This window comes from Corythoichthys intestinalis, chromosome 2 (assembly GCF_030265065.1).
Source record: "Corythoichthys intestinalis isolate RoL2023-P3 chromosome 2, ASM3026506v1, whole genome shotgun sequence".
Lineage (NCBI taxonomy): Eukaryota > Metazoa > Chordata > Actinopteri > Syngnathiformes > Syngnathidae > Corythoichthys > Corythoichthys intestinalis.
Genome location: NC_080396.1, coordinates 31,602,127 through 31,629,565, shown reverse-complemented (window position 1 = coordinate 31,629,565; position 27,439 = coordinate 31,602,127). Strand labels below are relative to the sequence as shown.

General features: G+C 40.3%; 2 protein-coding genes across 2 annotated transcripts in view; both read left to right on the top strand.

Moving 5' to 3' along the window:
- On the top strand, positions 1-26,668 carry calcoco1a (calcium binding and coiled-coil domain 1a). Its single transcript, XM_057829583.1, has 15 exons — positions 1-175; positions 2,376-2,540; positions 2,604-2,706; positions 9,126-9,328; positions 9,399-9,611; positions 11,351-11,499; positions 11,564-11,633; positions 15,267-15,422; positions 15,645-15,899; positions 15,977-16,102; positions 16,180-16,275; positions 17,050-17,137; positions 17,291-17,517; positions 17,654-17,712; positions 21,051-26,668. Exons 2-15 carry the CDS (start codon positions 2,409-2,411, stop codon positions 21,076-21,078), a joined length of 1,905 nt encoding a protein of 634 aa, XP_057685566.1. The 5' UTR covers positions 1-175; positions 2,376-2,408; the 3' UTR covers positions 21,079-26,668.
- nr1d4a (nuclear receptor subfamily 1, group D, member 4a) overlaps positions 2,720-27,439 on the top strand; it is a 153,006-nt gene continuing 128,286 nt past the window's right edge. The window contains exon 1 of the mRNA XM_057829584.1: positions 2,720-3,176. The gene's annotated coding sequence lies outside the window, so the exon portion shown is untranslated. The remainder of the gene's footprint in view (positions 3,177-27,439) is intronic.

Sequence of the window (27,439 nt, the reverse complement as noted above, 5' to 3'; positions counted from 1 at the left end):
AATTCATCAGAAGTATACGAAACCTGTCATGCTGTTGTGTTGCTGCTTTTTGTGATTATTTCTCAGGGTCGTGGAGCAACACAGCCAGAGCAAAAGGGACATTGTTAACTTGTGTTCGCTTGTTTAATGTGTGCAACTTTGAGGATCCTAGATTGAAACGTGAAGACGTTTAAAGGTGAGAAAATGGTTTAAAAGATGCTCTGCACGATAAGTGCGCAGATGCTGTGTGTTTACTGTCCATGCTGCTTGTTAGTCTCACGCGCAACACTTTCGACTAACAAACCCGTAATATTCGTTAAACAAAATTTCAAAGCTGTTTTAAGTTGGCCTTTATCTTCCGAGATCTTGGAACTTGCGGCACGTTCAGTCTCGGCCCTCCGACCAATTCCTTCTGTGTAACGTGACCCTCGCAAACATGCCGCCACAGTACATCTGCCACCCGAATCACGTTGTCGACGCCAGAGAAGATAGACCTTGTGTTATGTTTAAATGATAACAAATGTAATTCCATGTGATTTTTGTATGCCCTCATATTAACACATTGGTTACCATGGATGGCGATGGACGTCCAACTATTTAAACCAGGACGACGGCTGTGAATACTTATGCTTTAGGCAAATGCAGAGGCGCCTCCAGACATTTTTCCTAGGGGTGGCCAGATGGGGCCACTTAAAATCTTGGGGTGGCCAAAACTAAAAGCCATAATTTCAGGTTTTTATTAAATTATTGCAGTAAAAAGGTCAGGGGAAAACTATCAGAAAGACTTAAGGACACGGCCACTCATATACTTTGGTGTATTGTGTAATATTTGATGTTACTAATGATTTAATGTGCATAGTCCGTAACTGTCCAGTCAACATTTTGAGTTCCACAACAATTCGTTTTTATTGTGTTATGTGTATATTAGGCATAAGGTGTACATTTAACCGGCTGTCAAACGATTAAATTTTTAATCAAGTTAATCACAGCTTAAAAATGAATTAATCCTAATTAATCGCAATTCAAACCATCTCTAAAATATGCCATATTTTTCTGTAAATTATTGTTGGAATGGAAAGATAAGACTATATACATTCAACATACTCTACATAAATACTGTATTTGTTTATTATAACAATAAACCCACAAGATGGCATTAACATTATTAACATTCTTTCTGTGAAAAGGATCCACGGATAGAAAGACTTGCAATTCTTAAAGGATAAATGTGAGTTTGTGTATTTGACTAAATATTGCCATCTAGTGTATTTGTTGAGCTTTCAGTAAATGATACTGTAGCGACTTAACTGTTCTGCCCAAATGCATGATGGGAAGTGGTGCAACCATGACTGTGTGTGGTGGCTGCAAATGCTATGTCTTCTCTGCTTTGAATACACTACAGGGTGTTAAGAAAAAGATCAACTCCTGTCATTCTTCCCCACGTCGCATCCCACAATATTTATAGTTGCTGTGGGAGAGATGACAAAGCTTTCGCCAAATAACAGCACAGCCCCAATGAATGCTTGTATCTACTCCACTCACTTGACACTGCCTCTTATCTCTGTATAGAAGTAAAACGGCGCCATTGTAGGCTGTTTGCGGCAATGCGTGAATGAGTTGTACTGCGAATGCGTTAATTGCGATAAATATTTTCACATGATTAATTCAAAAAACTTAATTACCGCCCCTTAACGCGATAAATTTGACAGCCCGACATTTGACAAAACAAAATAAATGCATTCATTTGGGATGAAATGCATAACTGATGCTACAACAATCTAACAATATACTGGCAAGCGGGGTGGCCAGTGGGGTGGCCAACCAATTTATAGGGGTGGCCGTGGCCACCCCTGGCCACCCCCTGGTGGCGCCACTGGGCAAATGATCGTTGACAGGCGCTTCCAGTCTAAATGAATTGGACATCAGACGCCGTCAATGGCACCTTTTTAGGTTTAGTTATTATCTAACGTGTTAAAAAGTGAAAAAAAAAAAAACGGGATGAAGGCTATAATGTTTAAAGCAAGTTGGGAAAACCTGGGGAACAAGAATTCCTCTAAGTGCACAGTGTTTGCTCCGCACGTGCTGGATGGCCCTAAACACCCTGACACCCCCATGTCGCGATGGTGTACAATGGCCTGTACGTCCTAATGCTGACCAAAATAGCCCTGGTGACAAATATGTCATGTGACATGTTGCCAAAATACCCCTCAGGCACTAATCTTTTTAGTCGGGCCGTCCTTCATTGGAATGTACTCCTAAAGGAGAGAGTTTTGATATGCCATCTTAACAAATCTTGCGTTATTCACCTCATTGATTGAGTTCGTCACTTTCATCATGTTGTGTGTGACCCATGGCTCAAATCTTGGACTTGTGACTCCCCCATCCACCTTTTGTAGGGTGAAAACACGGTGTCTTTGTGTCGTGTTACCATGGAAGCTGCAGCATTGGTGGAGTTCCGAAATGTGGGCTGCAGTTACTTCCCTCAGAGCAGAGTGGACTGTCACTACACAATAAGCTCAAAGCACAGCTGGGATAGCAGTGACTGGGTTGGGCTTTTCAAGGTACGGATCATCTTTTCACCATCACAAATTTACAACATTTAAGACAAATTTTCTTGTTCCAAGGTGGGATGGTCATCAGTGAAGGACTACCACACATTTGTTTGGGCACTGGCACCTGCTGACTACGAATCACAAACAGAGGTCAACTGTTGTGTTCAATTTCATGGTACTTATTTCCCCTATAGACCCTACCCACCGACGTCACAAAATCACGTGCTCGCTGTATGGTTCCGCCCCCTTGTCTGTCATTTTGTGTCTGTATTATCAATGGTCTCAATTGATCGAGCAATTTATAATGCATTTCATGGAAGACCCGGTGCTTTCGGATGCCGTAAACTCACTGGATGCGTTGCATAAAAGGCGTTATGTGGAAAAGCTTCAGTTTATCCATTCGCCAGATCCATATTTGATGCCTAAATCGATGTTTTTCGACCCGCTGTCTCCGCCGTATTTGCCTGACATCTGCTAGCTACCCTGATATGTACAACTATCTTGTCCACACAAAATCAGCCTATTCTCACGAAAGGTTTGAAAAGCTTTAAGAGCTTGGAGGCTTATAAATACTTCGTTGCTGGTTGGGTGAAACAGGTCCTCGTCCACGAAAATTCGGCAGGAATCTATCTTGTGCTTGGAAAGGTGAGTTACGAAATTTTCAATTCAAAATCTTTTGTTATTGCTAACATCCACTGTCAAGTCTAATGTATTTCATGTCGTTTGTCAATGGAGTTAGGGCTTTTAATGTTTATATGGTTTAGCGATAGCACTCTCACTACATACATACGTGTATGTTGTCGGCGATTAGCCTAGCAATGATCTTAATTGTGGTTGTCAGCCCAAAACCCTCTAAATATATATTAAATGCATCTTACCAGATATACAATGACTACTACATAATCTGTGGTAATCGTTTGGAGCCCAGTTTTCTCGTCGAATTGCAGCAGCCCATCTCGCTCTCTTCTCTCCGGGTCTCTCGGTATCTGGTAGAACTTCAAGTCTTTCCGTCTTCTCCGTCTATCTTCTCTGTTATTGCAACCGACCGCCACACACGCCTTCACCATTTTGATTATTAATGTTAACGAGCAGAAAAACACGTCGTAAATAGGAGGAATGTACGTAGCCGTAACAGGTAAACATGATGTGTTGACGGACAATTGGGCGGCACCAGTCAGGAGGAAGGAGTTGTGACGTCACGTGGGTAGGGTCTATATCAAATCCCAAATACAATGGTAATGGTAAATAGTGTTATACTTAATACTAACAGAACATGTGTACAGTGCTGTGAAAAAGTATATGCACTATTCTCGAATCGCTATTTTTTTTTCGCTATTATTATTATTATTATTATTTTTTTTTTTACATAATAGTTTCCAAATGTTAATGTGTAAGATCATGAAACTCATGCATCGAAGGCAACCCAAGTAAACACAAAAATGTTGTTATGTAATTTTATTTATGGGTGGTGCTTTAAAACTACCCAGTGTTATATCAAAAGTAAAAGTGCCTCTTGTTAAATCACCATTTCATCAAATCATTTTAACTGACTACACCTAAGCCTGAAACTCTACACATATTCAACTAAGAAATCACCCAAGTAGAACTTGTCTGAAAAAAATTAAGTCAGCCAAAAGAAAACTGCAACAAAATGCCATGATACAAAGAAATTTAAGCTATAAATCAACTGATGTCAGTTTGGAAACTTTAGGACACCAGCAAATCACAGTGAAAGCCATTATCCACAAATGGAGCATTCCCAGGAATGACCAACTTATAGAATTCAACCAAAAACACAGCTACTCATCCGAGAGGTTAAAAAAAACAACAAAAAACCCAAGACAACATTTAAATAAATCAGGCCTCGCTTTAGGTCAAAGTTCGTAACTCAACAATAATGGAGTGACTGGGCAAAACTAGCATCAATTGTACAGTTCCAAGGCCAAACCACTGCTGACCATAAACAAATGCATGTTTTATTATTGGGAAAAAGCAAAGTAAACAAAAAAAGGCTGAATAATTAAAAGTAATTTGGGGAGAATAATCCTTGGACGGCGTGGACAAAAGTTGAACTTTTTGGAAGGTGTATGTGTAATTACAGTACAGGCCAAAAGTTTGGACACAGCTTCTCATTTGTGCGTTTTTTTTTTTTTCATTTCCATGACTATTTACATTGTAAATTCTCACTGAAGGTAATAAAACTATGAATGAACATGTGTGGAATTATGTACTTAGCAAAAAAAAGTTGAATTAACTAAAAACAGGAATAATATTCAAATATTTTTATAGTAGCAACTTTTTGCTTTGATTATTTTTTTGCACACTTTTGCCATTCTCTTGATGAGCTTCATGAGAGAGTCACCTAAAATAGTTTTTGACTTCACAGATAGGCCTTTTCATGGTTGATTAGTGGAATTCATTGCTTGCTCAACAGGGTTGGGACCTTCATTTGTGTTTGAATTTGAATGAGCTGTGTTTTGACTGCAATGTACAAGTGGTGTAAATCTGAAAAACAAAAAGAACCAGTCAAACATAGTGATGGTCATATGATGGTATGGAGCTGCTTTTCTACTTCAGGACCTGGATGAAATGATGTGATTGGTGGAACCAGGAATTCCGCTTTTAACCAAATAACACTGGTCTACAAAGTTTTGGAAAATATCTGCTTGAGCGATAAAAAAAATGCTAAATCGTACTTGATGTTGTGACATGCATTGGAAAATATACATTTTTAGTGCTGGTTGGCTAAAGTATTAAAGATAATTCATGTTAAAGTTAGGAAGTTAAGTTAAGAAATTGGTGTAGTTATATAATGTCAGTTTTACAAGTTGCTACATTTGACATGAGATTGATATCAGTGTGTGCCACCCATTATGAAATGTGTCTACATCAATTCATTTTGTCCACTTCCAAAACACCAGGATTTACTCAATACAATAAAGACAGCGTATTATGTCAAAGCTCTTGCCGACATGATTCTGAAGTGCTTATGGTAGACAGTTTTCCCCTAAATTGCTTGGATTTTAACATTTTGGCTAGATACCATATCTAAAAACAACTATAGCCGATTGAGCACTTTGAATTAATTTTTCTTTGTTAATGGCCCAAATTTAATTTTTGTAGACCAGAGTAATCCTGAAGGACATTGTTTGATAATCCATCTGTGACATCAATTAGAAGTGCACTTGAGCTCCAAAGCAAACCAGCAAGTCAACCTCTGAATATCTCAGGGGTGAAATGGTTTTGGAGTGGCCAAGTAGATGTAGCCTCGATGTTAATATGAGTGAAATTGTGTGGCCTGACCTTGTTTGTTAGTGAATTACAATAATTATGGCAGTGAGAATGGGATAAAATGTCTCTAGAGGTGTTATAGACAACGTCTCAGTTCAGTTGCTATTGCTGAGTGTGTGCCAAGCAGTTGTTAAATTACGCCCCCCCCCACCTGCCCCCTACTGGGCAAGGTCGGTTTGTATGTTTTTTCCCTCAAAAAGTAAAATCACAAGTTTAAAAATGCATTTTCTGTTTACTTGGGTTATTTATTTTTGATAAAATTGAGAAAGTACAAATGAATAAACATTTGACATTGGGTCAAAACTTTTTCATCGCGCTACATGTATGCATGGGCGCATTCGAAAAGTGCCACTAATGTTGGCGTAGCACCTTTTGTGATTTCATTGCTCCTTTAAAAATGACAGTATTTTGGTGATTTTTATCACAGATTCTGCAAACACACACACACACACACAACTGGAAAAAAATAACCAAAACATCAGAAGAATTTTGTAATCTTTATGACTGAATGTCAAAAGTATATGGCGGAAAACACAAAGGTGACTTGAAGTTCCGCTCTGAGACCCCCAATTTGGCCAAATTTCAAAATTGTCCTATATGCATATGTGATACATCATTGGAAAGCTTAAAGTCTCAATTTTGTGGGGGAAGAAAAATTTTGAACTGGAGGACATTTAAAAAAAGTTTTTTTTTTTTTTTAAATGTTAAACAGCAAACCCCTAACTGGAGGTGAGAGCATGCGAGAGCATAATTAAAGACGCCATGATTTTAATGAGATATTATCGCGTACTTGCCTCTTTTCGTAGCATGTATCACTGAGTGTCAAGACACAGCTGTGAATGGCCACAGCTGGGTTTTTTGGCGATTTTATGGGTGAAACATGGTAATATAACAAGGGTCGCGATGCAGAAATCGCAGACATCAAGGAGTGGTCAAGATTTTCATTTTCATACATTTACCCTTTTAAACGTTTTTTTTCCAATGTGTCTTTGTTTGGATCGATTATTTATCGTCTAAAATATTGGAGAAACTGCGACAGTAAGGAAAAAATACAATTAAGCGATAGTTATGAGGTAGATATACATAAACATTTATAATAACTTGTATAATCATCAACAATACATTGCAACATTGTGGATATTGTTAGTAGGACAACTTTGGTGTCCTTTTCAGTCTGTAGAGCTTTGAATGCTTTTCCTAAAAAAAGTGATGACAGAGCCAAGACAATGGGGAGGGCCGCCTATGAGCACGATTCAGTCTAAGGGACACCGGTACAGCAGTTATTTATCGCACATGGAGGCATTTTGTCATTTTTAGTCTTCATATAGCGAGCACTAGGAATGAAGAAACTCCGTAGAAATTGTGCGTTGTTCCATATCAATGATGCAAAAATGACATTGCCCAAAAGTGACCCGCGTTGGCACAGTGAATTGCAATGCAGCTCATAAACTTCGCCGCACGACTTACTGGTCGGCTTTACAGTCCTTCTCCTCTTGGTGCGTGAGCGTTGTCAAAGGAAATCTGCATAAATTACTCCACATTAATGTGATGTAGAATTATATTAGGCCTGCTTACTTTATGGACTGTGTGTAGTCACTTCAGCAGGCGGGGAGCTAGTCACATAAGGAAGGAAACCCACAGAAACATGATCGTTCAGTGTGTGTGAGGGGTGGGGAGTGACTGACAGTCTGGTGGTAGACGATAGATTTTCAGTCCATTTGAACTTGGAGGCCCTATCAGTCAACGGCAGTCAAATAGTTACCTGATGTTTTCATTTATGAACCACATGTTTGTGTTCTGTGGTGATTTATCACACCCCTGGTTTGCTGGTATAGACTAATCCGAACAAAACTACCGGAAGTACCCCGCCCGCCATTGCTTAGGTGTGCCGCCCACAGCGCACAGCCAACAGCAGCTCACATTACTTTTTAAATCAGGGTTGTCCGAACTACTTCACGTAGGGCCGCAGTGGGTGCTGGATTTTATCCCAAAAAAACAAGTCGACACCTTTTCACCAATCTGGTGTCTTACATGTGTATTTAGTTGATTGCAGTCAGGCGCTGCTTGTTTTAGCAGAAATTGGGTGGAACAAAAACCAGGTCCCCGCCCCGGTTTACATTGTCAGACGCTGGGCTGCTATAGGTGTGCAAACACTCCAGTAATGGCGGCCAACCACTACAAAACGAAGTCCACAAATCTCTGCTCAGATTACTCAATCGGTACATCTAGTAGCCAAAGTCCTCTTCATTGATTTAAGAAATGTCATTAAAGTAAAGTTGAGTCCAGTATACAGAAGGAATTAATTATGGCTATGTATAATTTACTATTGTTTTAGCAATATACATTTTGCCATATAGCCCAGCACTGCAGTCTGGTTACATTTGGAATGAAATGCACAGAACAGCTTTGTTAGGGAAAAATATCAGAAAAACTAGGTAGTGGTAGTTTTATCATCACTTTCCACTTCATTAACCACTGTTTGATTTTTTAATTGGTCACCAGCTAGGCACGTGTGGCATTTTCACAGTTTCTCTCAATATGTAACGCCAGTAAAGTACGCGAACTACAGGTAATGATGATGGTCGGAATGCAGGTGAAAGGATGGTGGCGACAAAATTTGAATGTTTTATTAATTCAGACCAGTTTTCAAGTTGTGGTAGCGACTGAAGATGCAGGCCTGTGGATGTTGCTCCCAGTGATTCAAATAGAGATTGATGCCAAGCAGCCTGTATTTACTGTATACATTCTGGGCACTTCAGATTTACCATAAAATAAAAATGTTTTTTTTTGTTTGTTTTTTTTTTAAACATTTTTTTCACGCAAATCACTCTTAATGTACTGTCTGTAAAGTCTTTCACTTTTTTTTTTTTAAATAGCTAACATACTTTCTATAAAATGTAAGGGTTCGGGGGTTTTCAAATGATCAGTTAATCGTCACTCCTCACCAATCCGCATGCACTCATGAAATTCAATCGAACAGCTGTGTCATAAATTCTGCTGTCACAAGTATAATAACAATGCTCAGCTTGGTCGTTTAGAAACTCTCACTGTGATAGTTTTTTTCCAACACAGAACCACACTGTAACCATTATAGTAAAATTGTTCATTTATTATGTCTCTATATGATGCAGTACAGTACAACCATTACAAACCAAAAAACCGCTGTACAGCATTTCACATACATTGGTGGCATTGAAGATTGCAAATCTTTTTAGTTTTGTTGATAGTAATGTGTATGTTGTTTTCCATAATCAGGTCATTCATTTGTAAATAGCACGCATGTTTTGTTCAACCTCTTTCAAGCATCCTACCTTCCCAAGCCAAGTGGCCAAGAATACGAATTTGTCTACATCAACGCTAAAGGGGAAGTTTGCTCCTGCAGCTCAAAATTCACATTCTCCGCCCCAAAACCCCTGGAGGATTTAGTGACCCTTGAGGAGGAGCCACATGGGGAGGAAGAGGGCACTGATATTCTGCTGGTCATACCTCGAGCTGAATTATTGCAGGTGAAAATGACAAGGATCAAAAGCAAGCCGATAAGAGGCTTTTTAAGTGAAGACTTCGTTCTCTCATCAGAACCGACTGCAAGAATGTTTGCGGGAGCGGGCTGAACTTCTGCAGATGCAAGAGGCAGCAAATGAGCAAAAGGAGAAGGAGAGGGAAGACTTCGACAGAGAGAGGGATGCTTGGAGTGGACGTCACAGAATGTTGGAAGGTTACATCAGTAGCCTGAATGATGAGCTTCAGAGGAGCCAGGAAAAGATGGTGGAGATGGCGAGGAAGCAGAAGGTATCATCTGACTGTTCACATCATTAAATCATTTAAACATTTAATCATGATTGTACTGCTCCCAAAAAAATATAATGCTCAGGCAGTGCAGTGTTAACTGAAAAAACCTTAACTGTAATGTTTTTGTGGATTTCTATGATGAGTGTCATACTGAGATCTGTTTGTAATATTTTGTTTACTAAGTAACTACATGACAGAATCAAAACATTAGACTAAGTATAATCATTTACAAAACCACAGCACAGAAAATATTGGCAGCCTTAATAAAGATTGTGCTGGATTAATAGCATTCTGACAGTGTCGATCAAAACTAGAGTTATCCAATACTGCCTTTTTAACTAATAACAGATATCCCGATATTGCCCAACTTGAAAAGTCTGATACCGATATCAAACAGATACTGATCTATGCGGTCGTGGATTTAACATATAAATGCTAATTGTATTGTGATGCTCTACTGGATTCTTTAATGATGATAAATGTAACAACTTGAAGGTTTTCCAAATAAACATTTCTTGAAAAATAAGAGAACAACTTTAACTAAATTATAGAAAAAGTGCCTATATTGCACCACTATATTTATTGTGAAATAAAAATAGTGCAAACATCAGTTTTTTGGTTCAAGCGCAAAGTGCCAATAATGCACTTAATCTGTCCTTGGTGTGTGTGTGTGTGTGTGGGTACACAAATAGACAGATAGTGAACAAATCGGGCTCAAAATTGAAGTCAGGTGCTGAAGTAAAGTTAAATTGGCTTTACTGTGGTCATTTTTCTCTTGACAAGAGCACTGATACTTTTTGTAAAACTGAAAACAACAAAATATTATGTCAACTCAAAATATGAAATAAAGTCCCAAAATAAAGTATACACAATGTGTCAATTTGAATATCAACTGGTAGTACAGCTTGCAAGCAATCAAATAGTGTTACCACTTTTTACCACAAATGCAAACAAATGGAAATAAGCGCGCATACACATGTCGACTACATCACACAATGCTCATGAGTATAAAACAATTGAAGAATACAACCATAGGCAGATTTTGGACTTTTGCGTTTGGGGGAGGTGGGGACATGATGATTACTCCGAAACGCAGTGTCAGCAATAAAATAAAAAGGCACCATTGACTCGCACTAGCTTAGCTACTGAAACTAAGCCCTGAAACTAACAAATAACTAACAAACTGAGCGGAATTTGTTGAATAACTCCACCGACTAATAAACATGCAATGACATTTTTCGGCCACCAAGAGGGCACTGCCCCCCATCGTGGTGAGAACTGCTATGGTACACTGGCAAACGTTAGCCGTTAGCTTGTCCATTTACCTCTCTCTATTCACAATGAGCTCGTGTCGACATCTGATTACGTCAGCAGAAAGTGCTGGAACTGACAAAACACTAATTACACCTAAGCACCAGCATGGGGTGAAAACACACTAACACATGCAGGCAATAAGTGGACATGACAGCACTGCCATATGAATATTGGCCCAAAACCGACAATGAAAAACCGATGTCGATATTATCCGATATCATTTTAAAATGCCTTTATTGGCTGATATTATCGGCTCCCCGATAATACAGTATATTATATGTAATAACAAGTTAGACGTGAAAATAACCTGGATTGTTTTGAATAGACTACCATTCGACCATTTTTAAAAATTAATGTGTGGAGTCATAAGATGTGTATTGTGGTAATGTTGCCTTTGTTTTTTTTTTTTTTTTTTTTTTTTTTAGGAGGAAATGGCTTTGGGGGAATGTCTTGCACAAGAAAAAAGTGCTTTGTTGGAAGTTAGTGAGGCCAACAAATTGCGAATTCACCAACTGGAGGAGGATATCAAAACTCTGACACAGAAAGCTGTGGAACGAGAGATAGAATCGGAAAGGTTAGAGACAAGTCTGACTTTATCCCCCAAAAATGTTAACCCAATGCTTCTGAAATATCTACAGGATTAAGGAAAGATCTCAAAGGACAGCGGCCAAGTGGAAAGAAGAGAAGAGTGACAAAAAGATACTGCAGGTGCCTTATAATATAAACTGTACCAGGGTCTTGTTGGGGCCCTAAGCAGCCTCTTACCAATGAGAAACCACCAACAAAGGTGACTCAAAAGTCCAAACCGTAAATGTGACCGCTACGAGCGCTCCGTTTATACATGATGTGAACATATATAAACATTGGATTATTTACAATAAGCTGCCGCAGTTGAGGCCTTTGGCCGCACCCCGAAAACGTTACCTTTTCTTGTGTCCTCATTTATTTTTATATATACTGTGTGTTTGTGTGTGTGTGTATCAACTTATTTTATCTAGTTAACAGTGTAGATTTATGAATGTAGCAACATATAACGTTACTGAGGATTTTTTTCTTTTTTGCTTACTTGGGGTGCTTTTACACTAGCACTGTTTGGTCCTCTTTAAACAAACAAGTGTTCTTTTTCTCAGATAGTCCCAGGGGTTAATTTGAGGCGGATATTTCTGGAACATGTTCTGGTACCTCTTAATTTTGGCCTCCCTGTGTTCCGGAACTTATTTGGCCCGATCCGGAACCTCTCGTATGTGGGAATGATAATACTACAGTAGCGAGAGACGTGGTTAAGGGGCAGTTTACATGGCGACTCTGCGACACGAAGACGCAATAACTGTGTTGCGGAGTGGCCTCGCGTGCAAATGGTGTCGACGAAGACGAAAAATTCTGAATCCTGCCACCAAAGTGGAAGAATCCGATTGCGAGGGATTGAGGAGGGGGGCTTCCTCGGCATGCATATCAAAGGCTGCCGCGGCGCGAGACCGCGCCGATGACATCAGCACTCGTACACGTCACATTGGGCGTGCGCAGTGGTGCTACTAAACATTAAAAACAGCGAATATGGCGGAATGTCGTCATTAATTTAATGTTTTAATAATATTTTTAAATTAAATATGTTGAATGTTTCAATTTTTGTGCCTTTTTGAACAAAAGAAAAATGCCATTGATTCGAGTGGGCGGGCATATTTTTTTCCGGGCTGAGGGAGCTTGTGCATCAGCAAAGTGCTTCATTCTCTGTCGCCCTGTAAATGTGCACTGCCCCTTAGGGCCTGGCATGAATACTACATCGTTTTCATGCGGAATTGCGACATTGTTCGAATGGAGACGCAAATACAAATTTGAAATTTTTCGTATTCTCGGAGAGTCACTATTCTCGGAGAGTCACCATGTAAAGGGCCCCTAAGTCATGGTCGCCCAAACTTCTCATCAAGCATTTGGGCGGAACAGATAAGTCACTACAATATTGTAACGCTTGATAAATGAAAGCATGGCAGTGAAAATAACACAGAAGCCTTGATGCTTTTTACCTCCTTTTTACTCTTCTTTCCACAATGCAGTCCACCAATTGGAGCAATCGTTGACGCATAAATAACCGTGCCGATGACAGCGCCGGTGATACTACAATATGAAAACGTTTAAAAATGTATTTAAAAAAAGAATATTATGCATAGATTCATATACAGAACATATCCCTAGAATTGCATGTTGTTACCAATCAGTTCTTTTTGTAGGCAGTCCTTTCAACTCCGAACCGTAGTAAAAGTCAACACACCACTCCCTTTCTCTCCCCCTTATGCTCGCACACTTCTTCTACGCCAAATTGCCAATGCCGGTCACACTGAAACGAGACAGCGGCCCCTTGGGGATGCTGTTAACAAGGTTGTTTATGAAAATTTAACGTCATTTGAAAGAGTCCGAGATTTTTTAATACACTGAAAAGCTGGCCCAACAAATCACGCCCCAGACAGAAAAAAAAAAAAAAAAAAAAAAAACCTTTAGGATCAAACTTTATTTCAACATGCCAAAAAGACAGTTACATTTCTTTTTTTAAAAAGAAGGAAGATGGTGACAAACGAGTCAGAAAAGCAACAATGACAAATAGGAATGTTTTGGACAGCTAAATATGGTAAGCATGCTTAATTGGCCGCCGTGCCATTCTTTTTTCATTTTATGTTTTACAAGTTAGACCAGTGGAGAAACTAATTGCTGACTGTGTGATCTAAGTCTCACCTGTGGTTATGTAGGCTCGTGCTGTGCACAGTATAGCCTAAATAATTGTAAATTGTTGTCATAACATTTATACCTTGGATATTATCTGAAATTGAGGCTTGTAAGTCCCACAGCATGGCAGTTGGGCATTTGCGTATTGTTTCAGCAATATTTTATGCATATGTTCCGGGACCTACGCCCATCTAGTCATCCCTGTGCTGTCATACGTACTTTGCGTTCCGGCACCTTATGATTTACAAATTAAGCACTGGATAGTCCACTTTGTTTTGTAAATGTGAACGCATATTAGAACTCTAGTTCGGACTAAACTCTGGTCTCTCTGTAGCTCGAGTTGTCCTGGGACCAAAGGGTCTGCGGTTTGATTCCTGGCTACGATTGCCCATTGTTGAAGTGCCCTTGGGCAAGGCACTGAACCATAATTTGCCTCCAATGGGTTGGCAGCGCCTTGCATGGCAGCAGCACCATTGGTGTGTGAATTTGTGCGTGGAACGGTAAATGTATGCTAATGTAAAGCGCTTTGGGCATGTCTGCATTAAGCGCACCCTGCTTCGTTTGTGAATGCAAGCGGAGCAGGGTGCGCTAATGCTACATTAACGTGCAGTTGCTATGACGCTCCACTCTGCCTCCCCTCCCAAGAGGGAGGTATTTCCCATCAATAAATGTGCACCTTTCGTCCACGTGATGCTACAAGGAAAGTTGGCGCAGTGTAAATACTGAAACTTTTCATTAAGTCATTTGCAAGTGTTGTTGCGAGGTAGCTCTCCAACCGGACCCAGGTCCTTTTGATCTAGTGTGAAAGTGCCCTTAAATCTCAAGTTGGCACAACTTTCTGAAGTGTGATTTTTTTTTTTTTTTACAATGTTGTTTGCAGTGTTGGTAATCTTAATTTAAAAAAGTAATTACTTAGTTACAAATTACTTTTCCCAAAAAGTAATTGAGTTAGTAACTCAGTTGCCTAATTTTAAGAGTAATTAGTTACTCTACAAAGTAACTGACATTACTTTTCAAATTCTACACATTAATACATTCTATATCTATAACATCTTTCACATCAAAGATGTTTATATTAACTGAAGAGTAAAAACACCACTGAAAGTATTTTAGGACATTTGCCATTTATTTGGATCAAATATATTACAGTCTGTTAAGAAAACACAAATGTAAGCAGACCATTAACCAGGGCATATCTCAAACTATATGTTAGGCCTACTGCACAATAAGCAGGACGCCATCCTTAAATGTCCCGTAGTGTAACAATATCAAATATTGAAAATAATAAAGTTTGAGAATGCTACCTTTAAAATTCACTGGCGTTCCCACCTCGTCACCACCCCTACCCTCCTTCCTCTTCATCATGGCCTGCTCTCTCCAGGGAGGCAGCTGATGACTGACAAATTCTGACAACTCGTACTTCATTCAACCAAATTGTTGTAACGCGCCCCCTCACATCTTCAGTAACGGTAACGCTCATGCAAAGATGGGAAAAGTAATTCATTACTACTAAAAATAACGCTGTTAGAAACGCTGTTATACTCGTAACACTGTCAATACCAACACCGGTTGTTTGTGGGTGTGTGTATCTTATTTTCATCATTGTTCATACCTGCCACTACCTAGACCAAGCTGGAACAGACCGAGAGAGATCTTCGAAGTCTGTCCAAAGAGTTTCATGGCCTGAGGAATTCCCTGGCCCAGAGAGACACCAGCGTGCTGCAACTCCAGAACACCATCAGCACCCTCACCCAGAAACTCACCACAGCCCAGAAGAAAGAGGTCAGTGGGACTCTAAATGGGCACAATCGGAACCAAGCACTATAAGGAAACTAAAAAAAACACCCAACTCTAAAGCAATTCGACAGGATGACTGCTGCAGTAGTGTTGACTAATTTGACAACGCCTCACTTCCTGTTTTGAGTTGAACTCTACAACACAGATATAAGTCCCATTATAGCAAATCAGTGTTAGATACATTTTTTCACTAATATTTGTTGTCAGGAGTTGAATGAGATAATGCTGAAGGAGATGAGGAGCCTCCAGGAGCGTCTGAATGACAGCGAACGGGCCGTGGAGGGCCTTAAGAATGACATGAGCACAGTGGTCACCCAAAATGACCGCGAACGGGCCGAACTGCATCAGGCACGGCTTCAGGCCGCCCAGCTTACCTTGCAACTCGCAGATTCCAGTCTGACCCTGAGAGAAGGCAGAGCACAATGGGCTCAGGAGAAGCAGAACCTACTGTGTACCTTTGAGGTACAGTTGATGAATTCGCAAAGAAATTGAACTCTTATGTTGTCTAATGTTAGGACGGGTGTGTGTCACTTCGGTAGAAGGAGCACGAACATCTGGAGAGCCTTACAGTCGAGATGCAGACTTTGGAGGAAAAGCTCCAGGAGGAGAGGACGGAGAAAAATAAGCTGGAGGTAGAACTTGGGAGGGAAAAGGATTGCAACCGGGTGAGAAAAACAACAAAGTTTATATGTGCTGCACTCGGGAAAACTGGCTCTTTTGACTCATCCCGTATTGTGTACAGGTGCTAGTGAGCGAAATGTGCAGGGAGCTCCAAGAGATGAAGACCGGCATAAGGGTCGCCCAGAAAGAGAAGGAGTACCTGCTTTCTGAGAAAAAGGTAAAAAGTAGTTGGTGAATATCCTTAATGCACCGTTTATGTTCTCTTTGTAATCAGCTGATAAGCTCCAGAGGCGACTTAATGGCTTGTATGGATTAACAAATAAATAGCAGTTGTTTTCCCCTTCTTGAGACTAGTACTGCCATTAAACTGCTACTTCATTCAACTGCAGTCATTATCAGCTTTAAATTTAGTCCTGGTAACAGTTCGTATCACTCTCGAGTTCCAAATAGTGACATTATTGCTACTAATAAACCAATCAGTTGTTGACGTGGGACGAAAGCATACTGTTCTTGCAAATGTCCCAGTTGTTGGGCATCTTTGGTGCATTGTTGTCTTTTTAGCTGTTATTGTGCAATATAAAACATTTACGGCATAATATAAATCAGTGCTTTTCAAGTCAGTCAGCGCTGCCGTTAAATAGCCCCCAGTTTTGTCGTTGGCTAAACGCCATCGTTTTGGCCCAACGCATGCATGCCATCCACGGCAAATGTTTTTGAAAACGCCAGTCCAGTTTATGCAAATGCTCGTCGCTTGCCACGATGGCACTTGTCAGCAGCGTATCGTAAGTCGTTCAAGTGGAATAATGTTTGACGTGTAGTAGTAGTTTGTAAAGTGGGTGTTTACATAACACCAAACACAGTGTATTGTGTAGCGTGCGTGTCCACTTTATGTGGCAGACATATGGGGGTTATGAGAGCACTAGCTACTGAAGCTGTGATTATGGAAAGCCCGCCCCGCTGTGTGCAATGATGGCTGTATTTCCCACCACAGGACTTGATGGACTACATCTGTCAGTTGGAGCAAAAGATGGAAACAGCAGCCAGTGCCAAGTGGAGCGCTTCCCCCGCCGCTTCCACAGGTGAATGAAGCCACATTAATCTGCCCAACACCCTGCAGATGGGAACAGTAAAAGTGTTAACTTTCATTCAGCGGCAACACTAAATAGCCGTCAGAACACCTTGTAAGCGGCCTGACTCGTCAAGCTTGTAAGCTTTGTGTTCCCTTCGTCCAGGACATCCCGCTGACCCCTTGTCGGACGTGTCGGAGGACGACGACCCAGAAGCCCTGCAGTCACTCCGTTCGGACGGAGCCTCAGGAAACTACAGCCTGTCGCTCCTAACCACTCCCCCGCCCTCCCCGCGAGAGATGGAGAGAAGCATCGTGGTTATCAGCCAGCCGGCTCCCCTCTCCTCACCGCGCCAGCGCAGACCCGCCTCGTTGGTACACAACTCTGATTCGGTGAGACTAGAAAGCAGAGCGGCTTAGTTATATGTGATAATGAAAATTGCATATGCCATCACACCTGCTAGCACAGTCAGCAGATCGTTGGATATAGAAATCACCCCTATCTGTTTATGTGTGTGTTTGTCTTTAGGAGGAAGAACCTAATTCACTTAAATGTGGAAGAAGGCACAGCTACACGGACATTCCAAGGTGAAACACACACACCTGATATATAAAATCAATTAGGTGTTGCAGCGCAAGGTCTTAAAATGTTGAAATTAAGATTGTTTGACACCTAATATTAGAAGTGAAAGCACACTTACTAAAGTATACCGCTCCATTTCAGTGGCTTGAGTATTTACTTTGGGTTTGGTTATTAATAACTCGCAGAAAATAGGGAATAAATAAAAAAATAAATAAATAAAAGTATGAAGAAATGACTCCGATATCCTGCTTCAAATGTTATTTGTTGATTGTATACACACATGCTGAACTAAAAAAAATAGGCTGTATAATAATAGCATGTGTGCAATAGAAACTTTAAATCGCATCCCTATTTTGCATTTAAGCCAAGGCAATAAATAACCTGTTCAGGGCAACACAATGAAGCCCTCACAGGAATGATATAGGATAATATAGAATATGGTTGTTTAGATGTTTGTTATTGTTTCAGAACAGTTACAGCAGCGCTTGGTTTAGTTGCATAATTATTTAAAAAAACAAAAACAAACAAAAAAAAAAAAGATATTTGAGGTCAACCGTATATGATGAATGAATGAAGGCTTTATTTTGGACATGAGAAAATAAAAATAATAAACAAAAAAAAATCTGTCAAAACCAATGATATACTTAAGATAACAGCAACAATATTTAAGACAATAAAATTAATAATAATAAATATCAAAATGTATTCATTGTGTCCAAAAAGGAGTAGGTTGAAGCAATTGCTTATTAATTCACACTCAACTAGGGGTGGGGACCTCTGTGTAACTCACGATACAATTTGCGATACATGGCTCACGATAACGATCTCGCGATAGGGTGACACAACACTTATCGATACTTGGGTCAGGAAATCATTCTAGGATATTCTTCAATAAAACTAATTAACAGAAAAGCAAGTTTGTGTCTTCTGAGATTAGCCTATAAGATTTACTTTATGTCTGAGGTATTTTAAGATTGGATTGAACATGATCAGCTTTTACAACCAAAAGTCATTTTGGTGTGGGATAAGCTGAAATCGCCCCTGTCACCACTCTGTGAACTCACAACATCCATCAGAAAGGAGAGACTGAAAGATGCAACCTGACTGACAAATATGTAAGCGACTAGTCCCCAGACAGCGAGCAGTATTTCCAAAAGCAAGTTTGTTTGTTTTTTTTTAATTCTTGACATAGTAAATCTACAAGTTCCCATTTGTACTCTTTAGATGTGTACCAGGCCTTAGTCAAGGTGAGGGGAATTATGAATAGTTATAAAGTATCAGTCAGTGTTGCTATTAAAGGTTCGGATTTTGGGTAGAAAGCAAAAATCCAAATAAAACAGTCTTTTGTAATGGAAGCTAGGGGGTTTGATCATTAGTTTAAATCAGGGGTGTCCAAACTTTTTGCAAAGGGGGCCAGATTTGGTGTAGTAAAAATGTGGGGGGCCGACGTTGGCTGACGTCCTTTACGTAGAACAATATATTCAGGCAAATTTTAGCAAGCCATTTTGTGCCATTTGCTTTATTATTTTTTAAAATAATTTCAACAATCTCGCAACTAGTTTGTGTGGCGTTCTCTTTCGACTCTCGGGCTCTTGCGAGCTAACTTCAAGTTGCTTCAATTTCTCGCTGCGTATCTTCCCTGTAATCTTGTCGTACATGTCAGTGTGGCTTGTTTGGTAGTATTGCCTCACATTGAACTCTTTAAAAACAGCGACTGTCTCTTTGCAAATGAGGCAGACACAGTTGTTGCGTATTTTAGTGAAGAAATAGTCAAATTTCCACCTATCCTTGAAGCGTCGGCCAACGCAGTCAACTTTTTTGTTGTTGTTGTTGATTATCGCCATTTTAGAAAATTGTAAGTAAAGGGTCGCACGGGGTAATGTTGCTTAGAGTGCTGCTGCCTTTTAGTGGGTAAATGAGGAGCAGCATTTAGTGTGTAAGCTACTTCATATGCTGGTAGCAGTGCTGCGGACCAATTCATTAAGTCTGTGTGCGGGCCAGACGTTATTGAATTCATGGCAGAGGCTGGGGGCCGGATGAAATTTGACCAAGGGCCGCATTTGGCCCCCGGCCCGGACTTTGGACATTCTGGTTTAAATCTTGTAGGTTCATTTTCAACACAGAGAAACACCCAGTTATTAGAGGGTACACACACTTATGGAATCACATTAACTCAAGTTATTTGCTATATTCTCCTCAAAGAACTGTACAAACTACAGGTCACAATAATCGTAGAAAATGTTTGGAAATTGCTTCTCTTGGTTTCAGTTATTGATATCACAAAAACCTGGCTGGTGTGTTGACTTTTTTTTTTTCTTTTTAATCCAGTATACAATATTTTTCTGTCTAAAAATATTCCAACTACTGTATATACTGTATGGAATTGACATCACAAATTTGAGACTTGTATGTTATGATTACTCAACTCACCTGCCTCCACTTGCAGTTTCATTGTTGGAGGTATTTGATGTTGTTGCCTGTTACTTGACGGTTTTGGTGTTAGAGCCTCAAACAGAATTGCGCTGGGAAAACCAACAGTTTGCTACATGAGCTAGAGCAGTTTGAAGGTCATCCCACATTGCCCTCCCTCTGAAGGCCAAGGTCAGCCACGATGAGCACTACAAATGGAGCGCAGTTGAAGATTTAAAGTGAGATTTGCATTATTGACGCCATATTAAAATGAACATTTCTTTTGAACAAGCCTACAAATTTGCCCGCTGTCACGGTGGCTGATTTAAACATGAGCAATGCATCACACTTTATGAGCCCGCCGCTTGATTTGTGTGTACAACCTCACTCCGCAAAGTAATTAGTGAACCCAGCCAGCGGGAAGACGCAGCCGAGTAAAAAGTAACATATTTCTCCTTGAAATACAGCGAAGCAAAAGAATAAAGAATCCCAAAATGGTGGAATTAAGTGCCTCCACTAAATTGTACCTCACACATCTGGCCTCACACAAAAAAATGACTTCTCCAATGAATTTTGAGTTCACTAATGCACACAGACAAAACGGCAGCCATTATTTATGGTGACAGGACGAGTATGGCCGGAAGATGAAAGTTTTGAATATGTGCTCGTAAAAAGAAGTTGAGGTGGTGGGGGAGGGGAGCCGTGGGAGGGCCAAGATGGGAGGACAAGGGGACAGATAAGTTGACAGCAGGCTGTAGCAATGATTTACCTGCGGGGGTGTAGCGCCGTCACAGGCCAATTTTCAGCATCATTAAAGCCCTCGTTCTCCCTTTCAGACACTCCCTCCGTCTAACCTTTTGCAACCACACTGTGCATTTCTCTCACTTTTGTACACTCTGCTCTGTGTCCCCCAACCCCCGCTCCATCCCACCAGTGATCCCTCCAGCACATCACCATGGTAACCGGAGCAGCGGACGTCCCACGTGTGAGAAGAAGCGGCTCTTTTTTCTTTCTTCCATTCTTCACAGACTCATTGTCAATATGCAATCGTCCTCTTTCCCCCTACTACACCCCCTGTGACAACCCCCCCCCACACACAAACAAAAACCGGTCAAGCCGACATTTACGATGGACGTAAGACGCCGGCCCAGGTGGACGGAGCGGGCGTTTAGGCTCCGCTTCACAGGTTGTAGCCCAACACTTCCAGTTGAATCATTGCTACGTCGAGAGTTTTACGGCGGATGTTATGTCGTTTTTATGACATTTGTGATTAGGAGTCATGACAGGCACCGTAATTATGATGTTTTGTGCAGGGCCGGGCCCCACTGAAAATCATGGCGAAGCTTCCTCGCAAGCATTAAATTCTCCCCATCGCAGCTTTGAATGCGATTCATGACAGCATAAAGCATTGATACAGCATCGCGCCAGGATTATTTTGCCGTGACGTTATATAGCTGCCCTATTTACTCCTGGACTAAGATTTTAAACGCACTTTCTTAAACACGTTAGCAGTTGATGAGCATGCAGTAAAAATTTAAGAGTCGCTGAGGCACTGAAAGATGTTTTTGCAATCAAACGCTTGTTGAACAGATTGAAGTTGACAGAAACTTTGTATTCACGATATTCCAACTTTGATGCGTTCATTTTCCACCAGCTGGAATAGCATTTTTCTTGCTGCTCATAGGGAGACTTTAATATATTCGTCTCCTCTTAATTCACATTCACACAGCTCTAAATTTGGGCGTAAATAATTGAAGAGCAGTCTTATGAAAGAAAATCTTTATAGATAGCGACATCATCACATGCTGTCAGCGTGTTCCCCGAGGCCTGTGGGGAGATACTGCCTAGTAAAAGTTGCTGCCTAGCCTATCTTTTCATCAATACTGTATGCATTTTCTAGATTTTCTATTTGCAATGAAAACCGGTTTTGCTGCAATTAAGCTCGATTCGGGCGATTTCAAAGAAGTGGCCGAGAACCTTTTGAAGCTTATGTGTTTATGTGCTGATTTTGCACCCCGTTTTTATTAGACTAAGGTTTTTATGGTGTTTTTATGAAGTTAATGCATGAATTAGGGATGGGCAGATTACTTTTATTAATCATTTGGTTCAGTGTGTGGAATTGATAATGATGATAGTGGATTTTTTTGAAGCAGTTGCGATAAATTGGAGTGCACTACGTGACGGCAACCTGCAGAGTTGCTGTTCAGTCAGTCTTTACTAGCTTGTTTGTATAAAAAAGAATAACTTGGCAAAACAATAGCCAACAATTTATCAGTGGTGTTGTTTGGTGTGCGTCATGAATCACTTGACGCATTGAAATCTGAAAGGATGCAGTAGTCACTATCCATGCAGACCATGGACTCACCTCTTTGATTGTGAACGCATGTTCAAAACCACAGTAACTAGCACTAGCTTGTTTGTATAAAAAAGAACAACTTGGCAAAACAATAGCCAACAATTTATCAGTGGTGTTGTTTGGTGTGCGTCATGAATCACTTGACGCATTGAAATCTGAAAGGACGCAGTAGAGTCACTATCCATGCAGACCATGGACTCACCTCTTTGATTGTGAACGCATGTTCAAAACCACAGTAACTAGCAAAATATATCTTCCATAATTTATTGTGAACGACCTGTAAAGAACTGGAGCAAAAACAATCTTTCATAGTAGGGTGGGCATAACAAGCGTTGTTTTTATAGTCACATAACAACAACAACAACAACAAACCAAAACATTACCTGTACGATATCCACAAGTTGACATGACAGCACCAGTCGGCGCACACACTCAATGACGGCGGAAAAAACAAAAGGGAATACAACATGGGCAAACAATACACAGGTATGTAGTCTGGGTTACAAAATACGGCTACTCAGTTTGGCATTTCCACTCCTGGGTCACAGAGACCCAGGGGGAACACATAAGCCCTATAGGAAGGTAAAACTGGAGAGCACCTGGGCATATTTCATAAGGGGGATAAAATTTCAACATTATTTACAAAACAATATGTGGATATCAGATGAAATTCAAATTGAGAAATGAAGGGGCAGATGACTACGAGCGTTGTTTTAATCCTGTTTCGAGGACTGCCTAATAAAAGTGCTGTGTGCGCTTGATCGGAAGTAAAAAGCAAGTGGGTTCACACTCTTGTAGTAGTCCAATTGAGTTTGAGTTAATGAGATGACTCACTACCTGATCGTGATGGGCTACCGGATAGCGACAGATTGCCACTGTGCATTTGCGAACCATCATCACTTCCTCTTGAACAGTGATAGTGTTGGAGGCAGTCATTCAGGTCCTCCGTGTGTTTGTTTTCAATTCAGGTGAGACGGCTAGACTGGGTTGCAAAGTAAAAGACTGACTGGAAGCAAGAGATCATTACTGCGCAGTTTTAATTTCAGAAATTTCTGGGTGCATTCAATGACAGAACAAAGCTGTGTAAAGAAAATGCACGCCGAACAGAGAGCTCGGCGTGGCTTAAATACTGGGCTTAAAAGGAGGTGTGTCTGTTTGGTGATTAACTCATCATGCAAAATAGGTCATGAGCCTTGCTGGTTGGCAGTTAAAAGTCCATGATTATTGTTGGCAGTCAAGGTCCATGATTATCTGAGGCAAAACTGTCAGCGGTTTTCTGTGAAAAACAACTGGTCATGCTTGCAAGCATATCAGAAGATTGCATTAGGCGAGATGTATACTGACTTCAATAGCAGATATAGACATGTACGTGATAGATTAAACAATTAAAAATATTCTTTTTTTGGGGGGCTGATATTTTAGAGAGAAATAAAATATGTATGCATAATATGTAAGCATCCAATGATTATGCCGTAGATGGAAGAACACAATGCCTTTAAACGCTGAAAGTTGTAATGTACAAATGGAGAGCACACTCAATCTGTACTCACATATGCAAATAGAGGATTCTGAAGCCTTCATACATTTTTACAATAACTGTCTTACATATATATGTCTTATCAAAGACAAACTACAAATGCTAGTTAGTTAATCTATAGATATTTAAAAAATCTTGTTTGTTATAACAACGTCTGTAATGTTTAAAGTTTTTTGTTTAAATTTTAACAGGGTGAATGGTCTCTGAAGGGTTTAATTGGGGTGAGGGGAGAAGAAAAAAGGTATGTAAGGAAATATATTTTTGAATTCTTGAAAGACATTAAGTTTATGTATAGCTTGTAAGGGTGGGGTGCTGCATATTGGAAGAAAAAGTTTAGCACATGCGCAGTAACGGCTACTCGATTGCGTCCGGCTGTTCACGTGACTGTGCTAAGTCACTTTCTCCGTTGCCTTTATGCTTATAAACACTATAAATTCAGACATATAGTTTATTATTCTTCGAATGGTCTGGCATGTGTGTTGAATAATAATGTTTTTACATGTATAAATTTAACACATAAATAAGCATAAGGGTATTGCAGCAAGTTAAAATTCTTCTGCTTTTGATTAATGGCAGATTGCAAGCAACTTCCAGGTGCATACTGCCACCTAATGTCCAAGAATGTGCAGCAATGCCTGTACCCTTACAATCTATACATAAACTTAAAGTCTTCCAAGAATTTAAAAAGAGCTTACCTTACATACCTGTCTTCCTCTACTCTCACTCCCAGTAAACCCTTCATAGTCCATTATCACCCCCCCAAATAAGAAATAAAAAGGTATTATTATTGTTTAATCTATCACGTACTTATCCATATCTGCTCTCAACACTCGAGAGGAAGTGACGTCAGTTCGCGCATGCACAGTCGCAATCCGTCATGATCTGGTAGCCCGTCACGATCAGATAGTGACAGCGACCAGTCGTGTTTTTGGAGCTGTGACTTGCTATGGAAACAAACCGGGACGCAATAAGGCCATCTCGTAAGCTCAAATGTTGAGGTCATTGTGAATTTAGCAGCTGAACGCCACCGCTTCAAAAATGGGACATCCATCATTAAAAATACATTCACTTACATCCATTTTTCTCACAATACCTATAACAAGTACTGACGTCCTCGTCTTTATATATTAAGCTGAAAAGGTAAAGATGCAAAATACCTCATAAGAAAAAAAAAAAACTTTTGGTGGTCCCAATTTATTAATTTTAGTGCTCTGTTATGTCGCAGCAAAAATACAAGATAACATGCCACTGTGAAAATTATGCAATAAATTCTTCATATTCTAAATCATATTTAACTTAAGATCAACCAGTGTTGCTTTAGAAATTAGCTCTTTATACATTGACCACGCAATATATTTTCCAAATTGTCACTTACAACATTGAAACTAAGGATATGGGTCAATAGCCTCCAACTGTTCTAACGGCTATAACGTTTTTCATCAATGAACTCTCTGACTGCCATTGACAGTGCTAAACATCAAATCCATCACAGTCAAAATTGGTTGGATGTCTATCGCTGTCAGTGGCACTGAAACATGATTATTCATTGTCTATCGCTGTAAATGACAATAAATGGGTTGATTTCGGATACATTTTCGACATGCATGAACTTATCTGATAATTACCGCCGTCATACAATAACCACCGTAAGGAGAGTTTATTTGACAAAGAAATCAAATATTTTTTAAATTTTATTTTACTTTTTTAAAAATTAGTTTCTACATTGAACTTTCTAGCGACCCCGTCAAACTACTGCATGTGTGTTTCTGGGACTCACTAACTTAAAAACCTAACAACATCACTGATTGAACACTACTTTTTAGTCAATTAAGGGAATGTAGCCAAATGCCCATCCCTAAAATTTTGACATAAAGTGTGTTTTCATCTTAATCCTTTCATATTGTGTCCTGCGTTTACGTATATATCTCCACTTTTCTGCCTTTATTCAGATTTTCTATGAAAATATTTTTCAGAATTTGTTCTAATGTGAGAGAGGAATAGTTGGTTGAACTGCAGCAAGAAGGGAAATGGATTAATAATGAGCAAAAGAAATGGATTTTAATGTTTAATCAACTTCTGCAAGTTTATTGAAAAAGTCATAACTGGGGAGTCTGAGAAGGTTTAGTAGGGCAATCTCTCACTGTCGGTGTTTAATTCTGGGGTTAGTCCTTCATGTTTAAAATGAGAAGCACATTACATGTATCCTTGTTTGTGTTTAGATGCACATAAGTTTTTTTTTTTTTAGGTCACTACATAAATATGGCAATAAAGCTCCAATAGTTGTGGTTTGTTTTGGAATGATGTTCATCCTGCCATCTATTGTCTTTCTATCAGCCATTTAACAGGTTTTGGGCAAGGGTTCTTGTATAATAAAATGGTTTATGTATCCATTATTGGGCGTAATGTGTCTTATTCTGGCCAAAGATCATGGCAATATTTGGATCCTGCCGTGACATTTCACCGGCAATTAACTGTGCCATTTCTTTTCTCACCGCTGCCACATTCCCTTCTGGCTCATTGTCTGCTTCACACACACTCCTCATTCAAGGTGGGGTCGGGAGGGTTCTCCCCGGACTCCCTCCTCGCAGCTTCACCAGCTATACCCCCCTCAGAGCCGACCTCATCATCCTCATCTTCATCCTCACGCCTCGCTGCTCCACTTGACGGTCGCCTCCTTTTTTTTTTTTTTTTTTTTTTTTTGAATTTCTTCCCAAGCACACTCCCTCCGTCTTGAGTGCAGGGTGACGATAGCTAATTATAAAATCAATGATGCCGGGCTGCCTAGTTTACAGCCCCCTCTAAAACCTTAACTGGGAAATCACTGTGGGATTGATGACTCCCTCACTCTTTATCTCTTTTAATTAGAAATGTAAAAGATATGAAAGAGCCAGAGGCCAGAACACATCTCCGAGTTTTTTATGATCCCGCCTCCTCCTGCCCAAATCACCTCTTCCCTCTACCTGGGCCTTGTTTATTTCCTCTCCCTTCATTTTCCTCCCTGCTGGCACACCCTCCATCCTCAGTTTCTTCACCGCCCGCTTCTCCATCACTTGTTCCATTACCCTTCCTTTAAGACGGCCTGCGCTCACACACACACACACACATACACACACGAGGAAAGGTGTTAAATTTACGGTCTTTGCACTTGAGAACGTTCCTCACCTTCCCCTCACCTCGCCTCACTTTTCCCTTGACTGAGCCGCAACCCTCGGCGGCTTCATCATAGGTGTAACAAATGAGGAGCACGTCCTTTCTGTCTGCTCTGACCCAAGCGGGAGCTGTAAAATGATGTCGCGTCACACGTAACGACCCCCGCTGCCACCTGAGTGCAGCCAACATACTGTGTGACTCACGCATCTCTGTCTTGTGCGTGGCCTCGGGTTGGTCTTCGCGTCGCGTCGAGTTGTGCTCACACCGGGGACTTTATCGT